The 20,422-nt window shown below is 43.7% G+C and overlaps 1 protein-coding gene across 2 annotated transcripts in view; it reads left to right on the top strand.

The window, feature by feature from the left end:
- adamtsl3 (ADAMTS-like 3) overlaps window positions 1-20,422 on the top strand; it is a 104,654-nt gene that overhangs the window by 28,453 nt on the left and 55,779 nt on the right. For both annotated transcript variants that reach the window (XM_086198218.1, XM_086198216.1), the window contains exon 3: window positions 12,738-12,854. In XM_086198218.1, the coding sequence (XP_086054344.1) occupies window positions 12,826-12,854 (29 nt within the window). In that variant the 5' untranslated portion in view covers window positions 12,738-12,825. The remainder of the gene's footprint in view (window positions 1-12,737; window positions 12,855-20,422) is intronic.

Genomic DNA, 20,422 nt, shown 5'->3' with positions numbered 1-20,422 from the left:
CTCCGTCCACGTCTGGCGGTTGGACGGCTGCCAGCGTTGTGTTAATGTGCAGATATTCGGTCTCTCACTATGCAGCCGAGACTTTTTTTTATTTTACTGATTCTCTTATGGTTGTTCCAGTGTGTGTTCCTGGGCCGGACCGAACGTCTGCGGTTCACACTTGATTATCTTTTCAACGCCAAATATACAGGAGTTAAGATGATATGAAAAAATAGGAGTTTATAGACTCGCTGCTCAGTTAGGGTTCCCTTTTCCAACGCTCCAACTCCAGGGTGTTACACAGCGGCTGGTTTTTGTTCCGCCGTCAGTTTACAGAACTGAGTGAAACAACCGAACTGCCCGCAAACATAGAATGACGTGAAGAAAAGGAGGCCAACATCTCAACTGACTGTCATATCTATATCATGCAGTTGGGGATCAATTTTCTCTGGTGTGCATATGAATCAATCGACTTGAAATTGGTTCGCTTTGGACATTCTTCCACCAATAAATCGATTCTTCGCCGGCTCTCCTTCGTTAGACAGTTGCTTGGTTCTCCCATCTTGGAGCGTTGAACTTTCCCACTTCCCAGTTGTTCACGGATTCACTCCTGGACGCGAATGCTTAAATACTAGCTCACAATGAAAAAATGTCAAGGTCTTCATGCCTTCACTGTTCCATCCGTAGACGCGCTCAGTACTTAACTCAAAATCGACACTTGTATTGGTAATTGCCGAACGAAATGTTTAACCTGATAGTTGCACGGAAATAAATATCGGGGGATAACTGAGGTTATCGTAGTTTGTTGTGAGGTATCATCTGGGAACCATGAATATCTGTACTACAATTTCATCGAACCATTTTCTGGGAAAAGAGACCATTCATCCCTGACCCCGATATTTGAATTCTTTACATGTTGGAGCACCTCTTGGTGAGAAACTGAATGACTGATCAGTCAATCCGCCTTTGAGTCTGAGGTCAGACGGACGGAGGAGGAGGAGATGGATGATTTTCAGGAGCAAAGCCATGACGGTCCACCCTCGCTTGCTTGAATTTCACACTCTTACATAATCGCCCTGCCTGTGTTACATGCTGGAATCAGCTCAAACTAGAGCCAAGGCCATCGGTCATGGGCAGAGGCAGGAGTCTGAGAAACAAGTAGCTTTTTTGTCTTTAAATGGGTGTGAGGGAAGCTGGAAACTGGGTGGATATCTTTCAGCTATTATGTCAAAGTGGAGCCCAGCTTAGGCCTCCCAGCTGTTGAGCTTTAACCGGCAATGATTCTAAACAAAGTGGGAGCATCGAAAACAAAAATTGGATTATCCCAACCTGAATTTATATTCGTCTCATTTAATTGGGACGGGCTCGTGGAAAGTGGACACCTAAACCCTTGTAGGTGGAACACAAGGCTCTGGCTGTCTGGCTTCTTAACTCGCGCGCCACGCAGAAACACCTGCAAGATGAGCTGTCACGTTTCAGGAAAGGACGCGTTTATGTGTCTGTGTCGCTCTCCGCTCCTCTGTCACTCCGCCCTCACTGACATCACACTAAAAAAACCCATGTGGTTCTTTCAGTTTTCCTCTGCTGGTACACTCTACAACACAGGTGTCAAACTGGTCCAGTAAAGGGCCGGTGTGGCTGCAGGTTTTCATTCCAACCCAGGAAAAGCAACACCTGATTCCACTTAAATCAACCAAGCTGTGTCCACACAGCTCATTTGTTGGATCAGGTGTTGCTTTTGCTGGGTTGGAATGAAAACCTGCAGCCACACGGCCCTTTACTGGACCAGATTGAGACCCCCGCTCTACAAGATCCAGAGTCGGGAGTTTCTTCTCAGGTATGAAAGGCCTATGGTTTAGCCCACGGAAGTATTTATGTCACATGCTTTGCTACCCCGTGCCTTGAGGAGGCCTGGGTTTCTTGACAATAATGAAGAGGTGAGCTTGAGATTCTTTCACTCCCACCACTATTAAATTATTGTCCCCGTTTTCCCCGATCCTCTGCTGGAAGTGTATGATCTGTATGTAGTTGGGTTTCAATCAAGTTACTTTGACGCGCATCTGAAAGTATTGCTTGAGAGAACGTTGGAGAAAACTGTGAAATTTGGGGGGAAAAAATTGTGTCCTTGGCCTTTTTCAAAAGATAGAATTTTTTTTTCTTTTTTTCCCAGTCCATATACAACCAAAGTTACAGTCACAGCCATACGGAATGCTTATACCGCCATCTTTGGGCATTATTATGGAGCTTATTTTATTTTCCCTAAATCGGTTGATGGAGATCTTTTTAAATGTGCATTTCCAGTTTTTGCAACACAAAAAAAGTTCACAGTATTTGTCTTAAGTCGTATATGAATATGAAATAGATAGATAGTGAATAGCAGATCGCACATAAAATTTCAAACGATTCATTTTTGGCATTTGTTTCATTTCAGCAATGCTTTATTTCCTTAGGTGAACGCCTTTTTTAACTTTAAACTTTTTTTTTTTTAAGTTCGTCTCCTCTCTGCAAAAAAAAAAAAAAAGGAGCCAAACTTTCTGAACGGAATCGTTGCCAATAAGTTTCATTCATTCCAGTCACAGAACCCACCTCAAAGGGAGAGGCATGAAGAATCAGTGAGGCGCAGTGGCTGTGGTCAAGTTTATTGTCTCAGAAAACTTTGATTTTTTTTTGTTTTTTTTGTTTTTGCGGTCATTCGTGTTCCGCTGCTGGCGTTGTCGCGGTGCTCCATGCTGTTTTCGGAGCTGTCAGAGCTCCTTTGAGGGCCTCATTAAAATCCTCCACATTAAACATAATAGCAGTAATTACCTGAGCGGGCAAACCGCTTCGTGTCTGGTGCAGAGATTAGTGTGAATAACAGTGAGGCTATTTTTACATTGGATGTCTCCCTGTTGGGTACTGGATTTCATAACTCCATCTATTTGTACTGTAAGCTTTTGGGTGTCCCATCACATAATTGGCTTTGCTAGAAATGTCTCTGCGGCCCCACATGTGGGCAGCAGGTGCAGTAACCTGTCTACTTAGCGGGAAATATGCTACCTGCTGCTGTTGCACGCTTGGACTATATTAGTGCTCAGGTTGCAGTCAGTTTGTGGTCAGCTCTCCAGTGATGAATTGTGATTTATTGGAGGGACACAGCCGGCGTTCGCGGTACAATGTTTGTTCTCTGGTTGTATTGCAGGCCTATATTTTGCGGTCCAAGAAAAATGGCTGCTGACAACTTTGGTATAAAATGATCAATGATGACCTCTGTCGAGGACTTATCCAGTTGTGCTCTGTAGAGAAGGTATGTGACAAAGTCTGCAAGGCAGTAAGCTAAAACCTTTTGTCTCTCTCTCTCTCTCTCTCTCTCTCTCTCTCTCTCTCTCTCTCTCTCAAGCTGCTCTAATAATTATTTTTTAACGGATCAAATAACCCTAACGTGAACTACGTTGCTCGTAGTGGCAAACTAGAAGAAAAATGTCTCGTCACTCTGCAGTTCCTCTTGGGTCACAACTGGTTGAACTTCGGTGCATGGTCCCCCTTTGCGTGGTTCATGCGCAGATGTGAAACCAGCTTTCAAATACAAACTGAAACTACTTGTCGGGGAGGTGGGCTCCTCAGGAGAAATGTGATCAAAAAACACGGCGCTGAAATTTGAGGAGCGGCAATATTTCAGCCCTAGTATAGGACCGAGGTAAAAAAAAAGAAAAGAAGAAAAGCTGGTCGGAATTCTGCTTCCATTGTACATATCTGTATAAAATTTGCAAGTTTGAGCTTAGTGGCTTTTAAAACTAGGTGTGCTTTGCATTTTTGGACATAGCAGAGAGATACAAACTAGAGCTGCTTGTGTAAAAGTAAAGTATAGGCAAAAAACAACAACAACAACTTGTAGGGATGCTCTAGTCTACTCAGAGGTCTGATTCTACTTTTTACAAATTGTATTTCCGCCAAATTTTCAAGTAGACTTTAAGCAAATCGTGTATACATGTCAACAGTCAGTTGCAAAAAAAAAGAAATTCTTAGGTGTGTTGAGATAAAATTGGTTTGAAATGAGTGAAATTGTCAATGTACCCGGCCGTTACAGAGTCTTGGACATTTGCATGTTGTCTGGAGACGAGGACAAAGTTCGGTAATATCCTAGAAGACGCCGGCAGCTGAAACAGTCGGTCAGTCAAGAGACTAAAAAAACAACCAAAAACCCAAAACAGTATGTCGGAGTCGCTCTCAACTCTCATTAAATTATTTTTTCCAACGCTCTAAAAGGGTGAATTTCCCAGCACCAGCGGGAAGGTTTGTGACTTTCAAATGAACACAGACACCATTTGATACATATATTAACTGTAATTATTAGATATGAGCCATCAAAAATGATCATCCATGTTTACAAAACTAGTCAAAGTTAAGTCGAAATCTTGGTCATCCACATTTTCAGTGACAGGGTCACATTCGCCAGGATCCACGACTCGGTGTTGACGCCATGCTGGCCGTTTCTCACAAAGTCGCACGAGCAGACAACCTAGAAGAAGAAAAATCAGCAGTCAAAACAGAGATAAGTATTTACTGCGTCAGGGTTACTGCGTTCGTCACGCAGACGTTCAGGACGCAAGCAAGTCATAGCTCTGACGTACGCATGGAGTGCCTGACTGATAACACCGTGTTTATGGCATTGCTCAGGTCACACGTACCACACACCTCATGCTTTTCTGGGGATGTTTTTTTTTCACTTGACTTGACCAAAAATTCCAATATAGTAAAAAAGAAAATACACTGAAACTATTTTTGCAGCCATTTGCAACATAAATCAGTGCACACTCACCTCCCCCTCCCCCCCCCCCCCCTCCCTCGCTTGCTACCACGAAGACCAGCAAGGCAAAGACATCCTCCGTGTGTTGAGTTGCACCTCCATCTCCCTGGTAGGGGTCAAATTTTCCTCAGTGAGCGAGCCATTAAATGTTTTGTCCATCCCCATCCTCCTGATGTGCAGCCTACTCCTCACAAAGGCCATCTCTGGAGGGAAAAAGTCTTTGGAGCTCCGCTTCCTCAACGTTTTTCGATCCCCACGTCTGCACTGAGCAGAGGGCTCGGGGGAAATCATCAGCTGTACCGCCATGGGTTTTGGGAAGCGTCTGGAACCTCCTTCAGTGGCTTCTTTCTGGTTGCCGGTGTTCAGACACAGTGCAGCTGGTGACACGGTGACTGGAGTGAACTAATTGCTGCCATGAGTTCAGCGGTCAAAGTCTTAGATGTAGTATCCAATGGAATTGACTTGAATCACATGATCTCGCTCATCCTCTGTGTTATTGGTTAGGACTGCGAAAGCCGTGACCCATAATTTACTGTAATTGTGACTGGATTAGGAAACTATGGCTTGTCGTTATATCCACGTGAAGCAATCGTGGCTAAATGGGGGGGGGGGAACAAAAATTGACGAACCCAAGAAGGCTTAACGCTACAAAACCAATGTACATTATTTGACAGCATGTGGTAATGCTGTTGGCAGTCTTTGTAAACAGATTCTGCATATAATAATATAATTATGCAATCTATAGGCAAGGGAGAAAATATGGGGACAGCGAACCTTCTGTTTTCTGTTTGAGTAGTTTTGACCGTTCACATTTGAGCGGACATCGACTGCATCCATGCAAATGTCTGTGCGCAAAAGAGACAGAACGCATCGGCTGAAATGCAAGATTCGGTAAAATGGCTGTAGCCTGATTTAAGAAAGCCGTTGTCGTGGTTTCAAACTGTTAAAGTGTAAACTGGCTACTTCTCGAAACAATCTGCTCGTAGTCCTCGTCTTTCAACTCCATGTTCACATCTCGAGTTGCTAAATGGACTGTAAACAAAGAGCCGCGACTGGAACAGAGAAGTCTTGGACCAGATATCCGCTGGCTTCAGCAAAAGCCCTGAAATACTGGCCCCTGTTCCCACAGGCTTATTCCTAATGCACACACGGGTTCAGAGAGTGGGCGATTAACATGTTCACATCATGAATGTGAAAGTGCTGGCCAAGTAGACCCAGAGCAACATTAGAAATAATTTCTAGTTGGATTTCTTGCCACCTGATGAATAGAGGTCCAATTTTCACCCCCACTGCAACAACTTTTTCCTGTGAAAGATTCTGCATACCGTAGGAGCGTTGGCCATGCTCATCTCACAGAGCCCAAGTATTCCTGGAGGCTTGGACTGGTACCAAATATGCCCCTTCCAATGCTACAGTTTGCATTGAGAAAGCTACGGTTTCAGGTATAATGGGGTAATTAATAGGCTCCTATTAAGCATGAAATAGTCCCACGCACTGTTTTATTTCTCAGGGAATTGTGCTTAAAAGCAGAGCTGTCTTCTTAATGTGGTCCTGGCACTTTTAACATTATTACTGCTCCCGCAGTCAGGATTTTGCGAAGGCGTCACCGATCGGCTTGGTCACTATGGTATTCTTGAATCATATTCCAGTCCCTCTTTGCAGTGCTTCAGATATTTATCGTCCATTTCATTTAAACTACTCATTCTGTCCGGCACTTCTTCCTAACACGCGTCGAGGGAGGGAACTCGGTCGGATGGCGCGTGGAAAGCTGTCGATAAATACAGCGAGCCACAGACGTGATTGATATCTGGTCAGAAGTATTCAGAATAAGGCTCTAAAAAAGACGAAAGACGGGGAAAAAAATCAAGTTCCTTATTACGGCAAGCAATCGAGGAATTGATAGCTCATGCCTTCTCGTATCAGGGTGGCCGCCACTAGCAAGCAATTTTCCCCCACAGTGCTGGCGGTGGTGCCCAATGGCCGTAGACTCACATGTAGATTTAGCAATTAATTTGACCGAGCACAACTTAAGTACCAGTATCCCATTTGCCTTTGAAATGAAAATCCCATTCCATAATGTTTTTTTTTTTTTTTGTGCTGGCCACCCCCTTCCAGAACTTTCTCTACCACTCACTCTCTACTCTCAATCCCTGCTTTATGTTGGGCATCAGTATCCTGGAGCAGGAAATAGACCAAAGCACACAAGCAGAATCCTCCAAAACTGCCGTTTCATGAGGAGCGGCTGTGTCAAAGAGGTGCTCATGCATCATTAGGAAGACATTAACACATGTGAGTAACAGAGCATGAATGCCAAGGGATGTGATGACAGTGCCAGGAAAATTTTTCATTCTCATCATCAAAGGTTGTGTCCTCCCCCCCCCCCCCCCCCTTGAGGCGTGTCAGTCCTCCTGAGATGAGAAGTGGTCAGGGTTGAAAAGGGCTGCAATGGAGACAAATTGAGCTCCCTGCCACTCTTCGTGTTCGCAGGCCTCCGCTCAGGAGACGGCGATCGGTAAATCAGGTCGGGAACAATCTGGCAGAGGAAGGTCCGTCTTCAAAGGGTTTTTGAGGATGAACATTAAGATAACCAGACAATCCATCAGGAATCAGAGAATTTGATGAAAATGGTGGTTCAGGTTTTATTTAAGTTTCCCAGAGAGTTTAGTCATGAACAGGTGCCTTGTGTGAAAGGAAAGTATGCTTTTTTTTTTCTCTCTCCTTTACATCAAGCTGTCTCATAAGCAAGCCAAGACTCTGTCATGGCCTTCGTGGTTTTTTTTTGTTTTTTGTTTTTTTTTACTGTTATCATCCTGAAATCTTGGAATAACCACAAGCTTTGGTGTATAAAGAGCAAATATTTAATTTAAGTGCATCATAATCTCATGATTCCTTCATGGCGAGTGGAAAATCCCCTCATATGTGTGGACCAGGGATGGCAAAAGTCCTCAGATAAGAAAAAAAAAAAAAAAAGCACTTTTTTTTTTCTTCGTGAGGCAAGTAAGAGGAAAAAGAACGCCGCAATGTTTCCTCTTCCAAAATGTGTTAAGTGAAAACTCGCATAAATCCCCTTGAAAGTGGATTAGCAAAAATATCTTTTCCTCTTAGGTTTCATTCAGACAGGAGCCAGTCATGAAAAAGGGCTGTCCTTATTTAAACATTGGACGGAAACTTAATCAAAGGCAGCAGTGCACGAAACACAAGTCTTGGTTCTGGTCTGCTGCAGCATGGTAGAAGTCACTCACTTTTCACAGTCTCCAGTGAAAGCTGGCACGGCGTTCTAGGAAAGCTCAATTATAATATCAGGTTGGTGTTTTTATTGTTGATTATGTGCTTTTGAAGACCCGATTTGCCCCTGAGTTCACTTCCTGTTCTTCCTCCGTTTGAAATATGCCCTTTGAAATCCAACTCGCATTGGGAGTTAATGAAACACCGGCTTGATTCCTTGTTTCACTGTCACCCTTCTTGCCCTTTCTCACATTTACACAAACATACGCACACGAGGGCTTCATATTGGAAGCGGGAATGCCTCTCGGTGCTCCTTTCAATTATGTTGCTCTGTTAGGAGTGTGTGTTTTGTTAACCTCGCGTCTTGCTCATTGCTAATAAACTCAAAGATGGCCAGAGTTTGCGCACGCCTGTACCCATAGCACTATTTGCAGTTTTTCTGAGGAAACCGTTTGCAAACATAAGAGCGCCCTCTGTTGTCCTCTGTGCGATTGGCGGTTTCTGATGGGGCACTTTCTCGCTCGTTTCCAACATCGTGGTGTAACCAGGCACCTTAGTCAGGTTTCCATCAGTGTATTTTTGTGTATATTTTGAAGAATCACATTAGAAGAGGTTAACGGAAAGAGTGAAATTGGAACAAATGTTCCTAGTTTCACCCCAAAAAAAAAGATTAATGCACTCTCTTGAGGTGCTTTTTTTGGAAAGTGTTCTATTTGCAAAAAAACAACAGCAGGTTAGCATACATTTATGACTCAGAAGTAAATGGTGCACTAAACAGCCCCATTTGCTTTAGGGCAGGCCTGTGCATATTATTTAGATAGGGCCCCTTGATATATCAGGACAAATGATTTGCTGCCGATCAAGTTGCTGGTGTTTGTGTGTCATTTGTTGCTAGTCAGGTTGTGTACAGCAGGTTCATCAGGGGATTTTTGTCTGAAAAACAGCTGCCTACTGCAGCTGCGAATGATGCTCCAGGATGTTGTCAGTGGCCTCCACACACACACACACACACACACACACACACACACACTTTTCTCTGGAAACATTGAGTTCTCTGCTCATCCCTAATGGTGCAGTCCAGCAGTGGGGGTGCATGACACTCGACATTGGCACTGAATAGCCAGAATGTTTTCTTAAAGAAGCTGAGTTTGATAGATGGCTCTTGTAAGACTCCGGCGAGAGAGAGATGAGCTGTCATGCACCATTAGCCCAGGGGTTGCGTCTGGTTCCAGCATATCTCACATCTTTAACCAGGATGGATGCAAGCTTCAGAATGACAAGGAAATGGCTGTCAGATTAGTGTGGTGTTAAGACACAAGAAGTGTGTGAGAAAAATAATTTGGGAGGACAGGCGTGATAAATGTCTTGAGAAAGACCCAATTGGCATGCTCATCTCAGTTGTGCCTCACGCAGCCTTGAGCAAGGCCATCTGGTCATCTCCCTTAACATCTGTATGCTTGACTCAACGTTTGCTCCATGTCGACTAAAGGTTGTGCAACATTCTAGGCATCGGTGGTGCACACAACCTTCTTAAAATCAGTTTGCCGGCGAACGGCAAGAGATCTCGTTTTGCGCACAGACATGGAATGGCTGTATTTTTGACAAAGTTTCTCATCCGTCATTCACATTCCCACGCTAAATCTATCCAACTTACCGGGATGTTATTTGGAGGTCTTTAAACTCGAGGCAGTTCCAGAAACATGTACTCGCTCCCAAGAGCGTATTTTGCCAGTTTCTCACTTATGTAAGATTTATTTCGTGCTCATTTCTTGTTCCAACACACAGCAACGTTTTACGACAAATAATCACGGCAAAACAAAGTGTTTTACTCATCTTTCAAAAAGCAGATAAAACCCCCAACACCCCCCCCCCCCAACAGTTACTCCACTTTTAGATGCATAAGCAACAAAATGTGCCTGAACGTAACAATCTCGGTCATTTGAGAAGGTTCATGCCCACATTTTACTGCAATGACTTATGTGCCCTTACAGATGCTCACAGCTATGCTGCGCTGAATGTGGGGCTTTAGAGCCAATTTAATTGGTCTTATTTAAGAGTCCACTCTGTGGATTTTTTCCCACAGAAACCTGGTGTAAGTTTTGCTGCAGTTGCTTAGCTGCACATTTTTTTGCCCCACAAGTAAAAATCTGCAACCCCCTACAATGTGAGGAACCTCAAGTCCCCCAAACCCACATCCCCCCCGCTTTGCTTCTCTCTGCCTTGGCACAGGCAGTTGACCCGAGTCATTACAGGGTGTTTATGACCCATGGAGAGCAGCTGAGGGCCTCTGCTCTGCGCATCCTTGAGAATGTGGGCCCTGCTGTGTTGTAAATGGGCCCTATCCAAGCCCCCCCCCCCCCCCACACACACACACACACACACTCTGACCTATTCCTGAAGAGATAGGTTCCGTCTTCTGATATCACATCCCTTTTCCACCGCACTCATCAAGCAGGACATGTGGTCAGGAGCACAAACCACAAGAAAAAACGCAGAATGCTCATTAGATGATTGCAAACAGAAAAATAAGTTTTATGTCCATTTACTACATTGCCACAATTAGTTTTGCAACAGCGTAGAGTGACGAAAAAGATGAATATTGCAGAAAAACAGCTAAAAAAAAAACCCAGCTTGCTGCATCACTGTTTCTATGTTCAATTCATCTATACTTATTCTATAACTGCCTTCAGTAGCCAGAAAATATTATGTGGGCCCCGAGGTGAGGTGTGCTGTGTTACATGCAGATATGATACTCAAAGGTTTTCCATGCCAGGGGTCTGCAACCCTTTGGCATCTCACTAAAATCAGCCAAAGTAAATTTGTATCCCTCCTTGGTGGAAGTGAGCTTACTTCTCCTAGCAAAGAACTTAAAGAGTCTCTTGGTCTTGTTAATGAGTGACAGTAAAATGGCTTGTGTGTTCATCAGTTGTGTTCGTGTGGCGTCTGCAAGTCATGTGAGATCTGTTGTAGTGAAGTAAGGGGTTGAGTAAGAAGGTTAAGCTTTCAATTTACCAGCCTGTTCAGGTTTCAGCTCTCACCTATGGTCCAAAGCTTCGGGTAATGACTGAAAGCAGCTGAAATGAGTTTCCTCCTTGGGGGGCGGCTGGGCTTAGTCTTTGGGTTAGGGGCTCAGAGAGCCAGAGGGAACCAAACGAAGGACCCGTAGAGATCCCACTGGATGTATTCCAGCACATCCAAGTGGTAAGCCTCAAGGGAGCAACTGGTGGTCCACCGGGAGAAACTGGTGTGTGCTGCTGGCGAAAGAGACGTTTGGGTTACTTGGTCTGATTCCACCTCGACCCAATCTAGAATAAGATGCAGAAAATGGATGGATGACAGATGGGAACTCTTTAAATGCAGCTTCGCGGTTACTACCTACACGTTCAGTGTGCTTGAATCAAAGCAGATTGTTGGAGATGGCCACCCACAGGGTCGACACGCAGAAAAATGGCATCACTCCAGGATGAAAGGTCGTATCCCCCTCTGCTGCATCGCGCGAGCTCCAAGACCACTGAGGCTTTTCATTGTGGTCTCGATGCAATTAAATGTACAAACACTTTCTCAAAGTCATATTTGCTTCATGTTGGTGAACCAACTTGTACACATGAAAAGAAACCATTCATCTATTCTGTTCTATTTTTTTATGTATGGAATTTTAATGCAATTTTTAATGCACTTTTTAGGTTATTGTCCTCTGTTGAGCCAGACATGTACATAAGGCATTTCCTGGCACATTGTACTCCTTGTGTAGGCGACAAAATTTTGTAGGGGGGAACTTCGGGCCTGTTTCCACTGGCGGGTCAGGTCGGTTTGGCCCTGTTTCCACCGGCCCCAACACGGTACTCACCGTTACCATTTCGGTCCCTGCTCCGTTCCAAGCGAGCAGAGCGGGGACTAAACTGTGACGTAAACACATAGCGGGGCTCTGATTGGTTAACTCACCCGCTTCCGTCGTCTACTTGGTATCATCTTGGCCTCGGTGGAATACTGGTCGATCGCTTGGTGGAGTCTTTTATTCTTTTCTCGGCTGTTCTGTTTCACCGCTTGAAGCCTTGCCCGTCTGTCGTCCCTCACTTTTAGTTGAAGCAAAAACCACAGACAGAGCAACAGGCAGAACGCTGCCTCCGTGTCCTCCATTGTTGTTGTTGTGTCGCACACAAATTTCACCAGGGAACTCTCAGCCGGTGAGTCCACCCACGCTGACATGGGTCCCAGTCCTGGTGGAAACGAACCCGTACTGAGCCGTACCGGTCCAACCCCACCCAGCCCGGGCCGAAGTGAGCCAGTGGAAACACGCCCTTTCTGGTGGACATTGCTGGTGGAATTTGCTCTCACACCCAATGTCGGACGGCCTCTGTCACAAGGCTATGGTTTTTATTAATGATGTTGTTTTGTATTGTGTCGGTGATATCAGTCACCTCATTGTTTCTGTTTTATCTGTTTTTTTATTGTAAAGCACTCTGTGTATTTGCACTGCGAAGAGCGCCATACAAATAAAATTGTACTTTCTTACTGTCCTTTCACACCACGACACGGCTAGACTGTTGCTGCATAAAGATTGTCTCGTAAACTGTGATGATACAGTCATAGCTTGCTTCCAGTTATTCCAGCATTTCCCAGTTGTTTTATCAACCACTGGTACGAGCCCACACTTTACTGATTCTTGGTTTGAGGCATATGGTGACCCCTAAGACTCTCTTGTCTGTGGATTGACCTACAGGACACTGGTAACTGGGTGCTTGGTTTTTAGGTTGCAGTGTGGGCCAATGATGGAGATGCAGTGTTCATCAGAGAGTTCACCCTGATTCGACGAGACCATCTCTCAGAGGAGCCCCTCCATGACAGCAGCCAAAAGCCCGAAGACCCGGTAAGATGGGATCAGACTGGGGTTGTTGCTCGGAACATGTGAGTGTTACGTGCGACGTCTTTCATGTTGTACAGTGGAGTGGCTCTTTTTTGCATCACGTTACTTTCTCTCGCCATCAAGAAATGGTGTGGGATTTGTGCTGGGTTTTTTTTTTCTTCTTCTTCTCTCGCCTCAATGTTTTATTCAAATGAGTGAAAGGGAGAACCTAACTTGCTACAAATCTTAATGTCATGACACGGATATTTTCCCTGGTGAACGTGCACAATCACATACATGACCACTTCAGTCAGGTGGCGAATGAGAAGTGCACGTTTCACAGGCTTGCACACTTGAGTAAGCGACCCTTCGTCCTAAACAGGCGGAATATTCAGCAGCCTTCTATACCCTTTTGAACGACGGTCAAATAAAGCGATTTGAAACGACATCTCTGCTCGAGCTCGCACTTTAAAGCAGGGTCAGGGGGGCTTGTGAAGGACAGCCTCGCGGATCAGTGGCGAGCAGAGGTCACATTAAGTTACAAGAGGAGGTCAGAGGTTATTCTACACAGAAAAGAAGCAATTCTTGTTCAGAGTAATGGTCAAGACAAGTTGCTCTACATACCTGTACATAATTGACAGTTTCATTGTGTTTTATATTCTTACGTTCTAAGGCAGATTAAAATCCATTTACAGTTACAAACTTGGTGGTACGTATAAAAACTAGTGTAGTTAGAAACCACAAATTTACCCAAGTGCACTATTTCTGTACATATCACCAAAATGCAATATTTATACCGGTGTGTGTATATATGTGTGTGTATATATGTGTGTATATATATATATGTGTGTGTGTGTTGTTTATTTGTTTTTTTCGTTGTATGTTTAGATGTACAATGACAAAAAAAAACATTCTATTCGATTCAAATAGCTTTTTTTTTTATTTTTTATTTTTTTATTTCAGCCGTGCAACAGTGTAACAGTGTTATTTATGGTGCACAGACCTCAACAAATGAAAACTGTCCCAAGTATCCATGACAACATGTCACTACATTCACTCAACTGCGACCTGACGGCAGAGCGAAAATGGATGTTTACTCAAATATCATCTGTGTGTGAGGGGATGATGTGACATCCTGGATAAATTGACATCATAGCTAGCTTAGCCTTATTTGAACATGACCATGAAAGCAAGAAGACAAGGGCAGACTGGATACGACAGGAATCGCCTCTCATTGTACAAAGTACTCTCTTACGAGCCAAAGGACACACGAAGGGTAGTTGGTTAGCCTGCAGACTTCAGTCTTTCTTCGACAACTCTGACATCTTCACATTCTGTGAAGAATTTTAATCATCGAACGTGTTACTGAAATACCTGCACACAAGACCTTTTTTTAAAGAAGGAAAAAGTTAAATATGTTCTTGAAGTGCGCTTCTGTAGTTTTAGCTTCCACAGTTCTGGACAGAAAAACCTGAAAAAAATCAACAGCTACGGTTTACGCTCACGCTGATAGAGCAGAGATGGCTCGTAGTATTCAGGATGACCTTCACAAAATATTCAGAAGGGAATGATTGTATCTCTTAATTTGACAGAACAAGTTAGAATCGGGATTTCTTTGAACAACCGAACGTCACCAAGGCCTTCTTTTGCCCTATGTATCATGCTAACGCGTCTTTAGATAGGAGGCCTTGCATACTCCCAGGAAACACACTTGTGTTCCTTTTGAGCACTCACTTGGCCTCTGTTTGCCTGTGGAGCTGTTCTATGTTGGACCTTGGTTCAATATTCAGCTTGATTTCAAGCCAAGACAAACGCAGCTTAATTAACTAGCGGTCCAGGAGGCGGACCTCAGACTCTTAACGCGTATTCACTCTCCCTCGTCCAGCTTCCATGAGCAAGTGCCAGGGTCGGTTGGTGGGTAATAAGACTGACCTCCCCTGCACCCTTTACCCTGTCCCCCAAGAGGGGCACTGATGAATTGTTTTTTTTTCTGAAACAAATTGTTTTTCCTGGCAGCCTCAATATGAGCTTCTTCAGCTGAGTGGAGTTGTCTTAGCTAAGGCCGAACATACCTTTGTAAATGAACTCATATTTATTTTATGATGGCAAGCCTGTGCTGTGGCAAGAATGTCAGCATTCATAAACAAATATTAACAGGAGGCTGTTGGATTCCTGAACCCCACGTGGGGAGTCTGATGGCTAAAAAATTGGCTGCTGAGTCTAAGAAAGGTGTGTGTGTGTGTGTGACTGAATGAGAAAGATGGTGGAGATAAAGCCAATCATACATCTAGCTGCTCTCTCTCTTTGTTTGGCCGCGAATGAGCTTTTTCAGCTGATTTTATTTGCTCTAATTCACATGCGAGTAAATTGAAATCTGTCAAATACATTTCAAGGCTTGGATGTATTTTAAATCCATCCATCCATCCATTTTCTTCCACTTATCCTGTTAAGGGTCGCGGGGGGGGGTGGAGCCTATCCCAGCAGCTACGGGTGAGAGGCGGGGTTCACCCTGGACAGGTCACCAGTCCATCACAGGGACAACACATAGAGACAGACAACCATTCACACTCACAGTCAACACCTACGGTCAATTTAGAGTATCAATCAGCCTCGTCCCCTCTTGATGTCTTTGGACTGTGGGAGGAAGCTGGAGTACCCAGAGAACCCACACAGGAACAGGGAGAACATGCAGACTCACACAGGAAGATCCATGCTGGAGCCGGGGCTCGAACCCGGAACCTTCTTGCTGTGAGGGGACAGTGCTGACCTCTGCACCGCCCGTATTTCAAATCATGCGAACTATTTTTGATTGTATGAGCTGTGCGTAAAACCGTATCACACTATAACTGAAGGTTCGTGGGTAAGCTAGACTCTGAAACTGTTTTAAGTTTGCGTTCTGAAGTAGATAGAGAGCAACAGTTAGTCTTCAACTTCTCGGTATTTAATGGAGAGAAAAGACATGGGAAAACAGACTTCAGGTAAAGCTGGGACAAAAAAGGGAAAGGATAAAAGAGGGAGGTGGGTGTTGACATGACGCGCCATGCAAGTTTCTTCACAGCATACTACTGTCTAGACAGCAAATATGATCATCCTGTCAGCAGGCAACTTTAATGCGTTCCTGAAAGGTGATACTTCATTTTCTCTTTCTCTCTCTTGCTCACTCTCTCTCTCTCTCTCTCTCTCTCTGTCCCTTTTTTTTATTTAACAAAAATGGATATTTGCTTTTGCAGTCACTGTCAAAAAAAAAAGTACACCTGTATGGCATCCGTATTCTAGACCTATCTAAGTAACAACATGATAACAGGATAAGAGTATGATAATAAGGTGGTAATAATTGTGTAATTACAATGTAATAACGTGAAAACGCCTGGTAGTGACAAATAAATGTATGTTAAAAGAGACACAGGGCCCCAAAAAAGGTAATGTAGGGAAACACTTTGCACGCTGGCAATGAGGCAAAACATAGGGTAACTGACAATAAAATCGTTATCAGTGAATTTTTGGACGTCCCATGTTTATACATTTTCAAAATAATACAGTTTACAGTAATACCGTGAAACAATACTTCAAGTTATGAAGCGAAAGCCCTGGCAAGTTGTCAAATTCATTCGTATATCCTGGAAAATCAAAGCAGCAGGTGACTTTTTGTCTTCGTTGGCCTTGAGGAACACGAATGGGGTCGTGGCTCCACAAACAACAAACTACTTCTCTGCTTATCCCTGTTTTTTAACAAGACCACAGAAGCAAGAAAATGATCAGAGCAAACAATGCAGTGACTGAAGCCGTTTTGAACATTTTCTGTTTCAGTCTGCTTTGTCGTGCACGAGAATATAATTCCTGAATAAAAAGCCTATACCATTTTAGTTGGCTTCGCTCTTTCTTCTATGTACTTTTTTGTGTAAAAAAAAAAAAAGGTCAGTAAAGACAGGAATATACCAGTAGGTTTCCATACTTTACAGAAATTTGTTATTTTCAAATTTATTTCCTCATTATTAGACTTTGGTTTTCGCCCCGCATTTGTTTGGCTGCATAAATTTCATTCTAATGTTATCCAGATGGACCAGCCAATTTTCACCATGACATCATCTGGTTTCTTGGTTTGGTATTTACATGGATTCTACCTCATACCAGTGCACCTGTGGTACAGTGCGGTTACTTTACTGTCACGTAAAGCGGCATCAGTCAATCAACGGCAAACTTGAACACAGTCCCGTGTTTAAATTTGTTGTATTTATTCTTGATTCTTTTTAAGCTTCGTGGGCTTCTGAAAACACCACATCTGATATGTCAGCTGTAGAAAAATGTTCAGTTCTGTCGCCGCCAACAGCTGATCTGTGCAGCTGACTATACGCATATTTTATATTTTTGGTGGAAGAAAAAATACATGAAAAACATGAAACAAGATTAATGGTATTTTTGGGCTGGAAAACCAAATAATGTAGTGAAAGGTACTATAAGAAAAAATAAAAACCCTGTATGGAGCTGGGGGAGAATGTCAGTAATTCTTTGTGCAACCAAGCTACGTTTATCAAAAATGTTTCATTAAAAATCGACCCTGGTGGTCAAACACTTTGACTGTAGTGCTTGGTTAAATGTCGTATCCATTCTGTAGCTCTAGATCGATATTTGCATTTTTCAGAATGTCAGTAAATGATACAGTGGAAGATGGACGACTTTTTTAATGAGTCATGCAACAGTAGAGACTTGCAGAGGCGCTTGAAGGAAACCACCCAACCCTGCTCTCTGCGTCTGGGTCACATGTTGCGTGATCCACACAAAGAATGGCCAGAATCCGATGGATTGTGACAGGTAAATGGTTGGTAATGACCATCATTAGAGCTCCACTCTGCAGAAACACCTTGAGCCCACTTCCACTTCACCTGTCGTTTCATGTTTCATGGAATGGAGGTTATGTCCTCATCTTTTCTTCCCTCCCCTTTTCTCTCCTATTTATATTATCTCTCTCTCTCTACCTGTCTCTCTGCCTCCCTCTCTTCATCACACACCAAGCAATTCAAGCCTTATTGTTTTATGTGCTCAATTGCACTTCAGGCAAAAACAGTCAGGGGCCTTTTTTTTTTTTTTACCATTTTTGAGAACCTTCAGGGTGAACAAGTGTCGAGACAATTCTGCTTTTTGGCAGGGTGGCATGCTTCGGAATAACTGAGAGTTGGGAAGTGAGGCCAAGGGCCAGTTTGGGTGGCAAGCAGGCATTGCCCTCAGTGGCCCAGGCAGCGGCAGCGGCAGCAGCTTGCGGAGTGAGGCCCCATCGCTCAGCTGTATGCTGCTGTAGCAGCTGTGTTTTGCATGTAGCACCAAGCGTAAAGGGCAACAGTCTTGCACAATTGAACACTTCATTTGTCTTCAGTAAAAGAATGGCCATGATGGTTTTGGCAGAGGATTTTTCCCATGATAACCCCTGGGGGTATTCCAGTGAAACATTTTGAGAACTTGACATGGAAAAACGCTTTTGGCCACATTTGTGATGCAAAATACAAATTTAATCTGAGGAATTCAACACATCTAATCCGAGGAACCAAACACAAACTCTAAGAACTGAAGACTGCTGATAATGTTTGCAGCACGCCTGGAAAATGAGAAGTTTGGCCTAATTTTTTACATCTAAAATGACTTTTTTTTTCAAAGTTTGGGGTTTGGTAAATATCAGGAGTGCGTTTGAAGCTGTGAAACTCGCGACTTGAAAGACTTGAAAATGGAAGACAGAGGGACAGATGAAGTTTTGTCCCATCCACCAATCCCAACTTGCCTCCTAAAGCGATACCTCACCCAAAAAAAGCGTGTCGTGTGCCTTTCGTTTCATCCTCTGTGACTTCTTGGTCACTCCGGAATACAAGAGCTATACATATATACATATATATACAGCTATATTCTAGTTTGCTCCAAGCTAACGGTCAGTGTTAAAGAAGTTTACACTGTTTACAACTCTCAAGTGCACTCTCCGGTATACTTGACTTCGTCTTTCTCTAATCGTATGCTTTGTAATCCACGAAAACTTTGATGTGCGCTAAAAAAAAAAAAAAAAAAAAGGTTCTACAAAACTTCGAGCTAAATACACATGGCTGGCTCTTTCTGCATTTTTGGGGTCACAAAGAATTGATGGGCAGGAAAACTTCTCTGTGAGCTTATGAACCACCAGTGGTCGCAAACTAAGCAGGTAAGCTTTAAGTTCGATATCCAAGGTATTCAAAGCATAAAAAGTAAAAAGATTGTCAGTTGGTCGTGAGTGCCGGCGCAGTAAAGCTGCGCAGTCATGGAGTGGGAGAATGCTTCAATATATTTTCCACTAATCTCTACCCACAGTTAATAAAAAGAACAATTTGTCCCGTTTGTGAAATCATTGCTTTCGCTCATATTTATTTTCTTTGGGGAAATCAAGCGTTCTGGATCCACTCTGTAATGACTGACTCAGCTCTTTATTACACCCTCTGCATCTACATGAGACCAATCATGCTGGAGCCATATTGGAAAACTAGCAATTTAATAACTGCTCTCATTACCCGAGTGCCAGTGTTGCATCGATAGCTAATCCGAGTTTATGGAAACTGGTTTGTATGACAGGCTGGAAGACATGTATTGAACATTAAAAACAGGATATAAAAAGGATGTTGGGCTTTCTCGACTTTGTTTCACTGACATGTATTTGGCGCGATTTTGTTTGGAAGTTTGGTCCAAGCTTGCTGGAGGAAAAGTGCTGAGTGTTGGTGAATGTGGTACAGTGCCACGTGGCTTCGGCGCGGAGGTCTTTCTCTCACCCAGTGTTTGTTCCATCAACACATGTGTTCAGTAAATCTTTGGCGCTCTGGGTACTACGGCAAATATCTCCCCCAGCTTGATGTGGTCTCCCACCAAGTGCACTGTGGGTACCGGGGCGGTGCTGGTGAGGTAAAAACCCCCAGAGACAAGACCTCACCACATAACTAATGTGGGTTTGTGTGAATGTATGCATGCAGCGTGTGTGTTGCTGGCTACTGTTGCTCGCATCAACCCCTCGACAGAGACCTTTTCATGGTTTCTTGTTCATATGTTTGTGATTTCTGTGCTTCTCCAGTCACTATCACATGTAACCTTGCATTCAAAATGATGGTATGTGAGTGATGAATGGATAAGACCCCCCCCCCCCAGCCCACACCTCCCTCCCTCTATCTGCCCATCATTCTCACACTCCTCTCTCCTCTCTTTCTGCACTATATGCTCCTCCTCAGCATGTGAAGGCATGCACACATTTTCTCGGGCGAGTGATTGATTTCTAATTGTTTACATATCAGGTCGCACTCCCCTGTCGCAGATGTTTGTGTTCTACTTTCTGCACACATTTATGCAGGCATGCACAGACACAGAGACACACTCACACTCTCACAATAGGGGTGTGTTGATGCCAAAATGTTCCATCCAAGAATTTTTGGATGTCTCAGCTCTGTGTTTTGGCATTGCATATACTTATTGGCTCCAAGTTGAGGCGCTTGTTGCTATTGTTGTTAGACTCTGTCTCTCTGTTTCTCTCTTTCTTTGTGTGTGTGTGTGTGTGTGTGTGTGTGTGTGTGTGTGAGAAAGGATCATTCAAGGTTTTTGTC

This window comes from Aulostomus chinensis, chromosome 24 (genome assembly GCF_037954235.1).
Source record: "Aulostomus chinensis isolate RoL2024-O1b breed Wild chromosome 24, RoL_Achi_v1.0, whole genome shotgun sequence".
In the NCBI taxonomy this organism is placed as follows: Eukaryota; Metazoa; Chordata; class Actinopteri; order Syngnathiformes; family Aulostomidae; genus Aulostomus; species Aulostomus chinensis.
This window is presented reverse-complemented; position numbering and strand designations above follow the sequence as displayed.